The sequence below is a fragment of the Propithecus coquereli genome, unplaced genomic scaffold (assembly GCF_000956105.1).
Source record: "Propithecus coquereli isolate 6110/MARCELLA unplaced genomic scaffold, Pcoq_1.0 Scaffold33, whole genome shotgun sequence".
Classification (NCBI taxonomy): domain Eukaryota; kingdom Metazoa; phylum Chordata; class Mammalia; order Primates; family Indriidae; genus Propithecus; species Propithecus coquereli.
Window position 1 is genome coordinate 4,200,206 of NW_012148952.1, and position 966 is coordinate 4,201,171.

Below are 966 nucleotides of genomic sequence, written 5' to 3' on the forward strand. Positions count from 1 at the left end.
ATCATAAAGAAGTTTTATAAAATTTCACTATAAAATATTTTAAGCGAATTAAAGATATAAGCATGGAAGGCCTCCTACCTTAACATGGCATTTTTTCCATCGCTCCTCGTACACCAGACTTGCCGAGTTTGATAACCTATCTCTATGGCCCAGGACTTGGAATGGTGATGTGCTTTGTAACTTTGATGTCTAAAGGTGACTTGCTCATTTGAATCAGAGCTAAAATCCAGAACAGTTCTTCCACTTAGGTTAATTTCTTTAAGGTGAGGCAGTCTACATTTACTCCATGGTCCAACCTTAAGGCTAAAAGTATATTCCTCTTCCCCGAGAGGACAGGACATGGGAGCATCACAGGCTCTTGACTCAGTCAGATTCGGACACTGCAAACCCCCGTAGAGAGGGGGAGCGATGACCGCACGCGTTCTATGCTGCAATTTCTTACCACATCCCTTGCTACACTTGGACCACGGTGAGAACTCAGATACAACACAGTCCCGGGGGCAAGGAATGAGGCAAGCTTGTTCTGTAGGGGGCTGAGGGGCAAAGTGTTCACATATTTCATTTGCAACCATGGTTCTGTTCAACTTCTGAACACAGTGCACTGTCCGGTGCTGCAGCCCATGCTGAGCCATCACGCACTCTGCAGTCCGAGGCTTCACTTCGCCGTGGGCATAAGGAACAAGCACGCAGTGGTGCCAATCAGACACCTCCCACTGGAAGAGGTCACTGTGCCAGTCACAGACTCGGAAGCAACTTCTTTCCTTTGGAGGCCTGTTGCTCTCATCACAGTTAGACAGATGACTTGTCCACCCTTCAATGTGAAAACACCACACTGCCCGGCTCTGGACTCCTCCTGGCCCACAGTCTCCTGTGCACCTTCCCCAGGGACCTACAGGTGGAAAAACAAGGGTGTCAATTACTCAGAGATGACATTCAGCTATCCACAGGAAAACAGAGGTCAATTAA

The 966-nt window shown here is 47.8% G+C and overlaps 1 protein-coding gene across 1 annotated transcript in view; it reads right to left on the minus strand.

Annotated features, from left to right (window-relative positions):
* Window positions 1-933, minus strand: part of THSD7B (thrombospondin, type I, domain containing 7B) — a 720,444-nt gene extending 719,511 nt beyond the window's left edge. The window contains exons 1-2 of the mRNA XM_012650502.1: window positions 921-933; window positions 79-889 (exon numbers count right to left, since the gene is read on the minus strand). Coding sequence (XP_012505956.1) covers window positions 79-889; window positions 921-933 — 824 coding nt within the window. The remainder of the gene's footprint in view (window positions 1-78; window positions 890-920) is intronic.
* Between the last annotated feature and the right edge of the window lie 33 nt (window positions 934-966).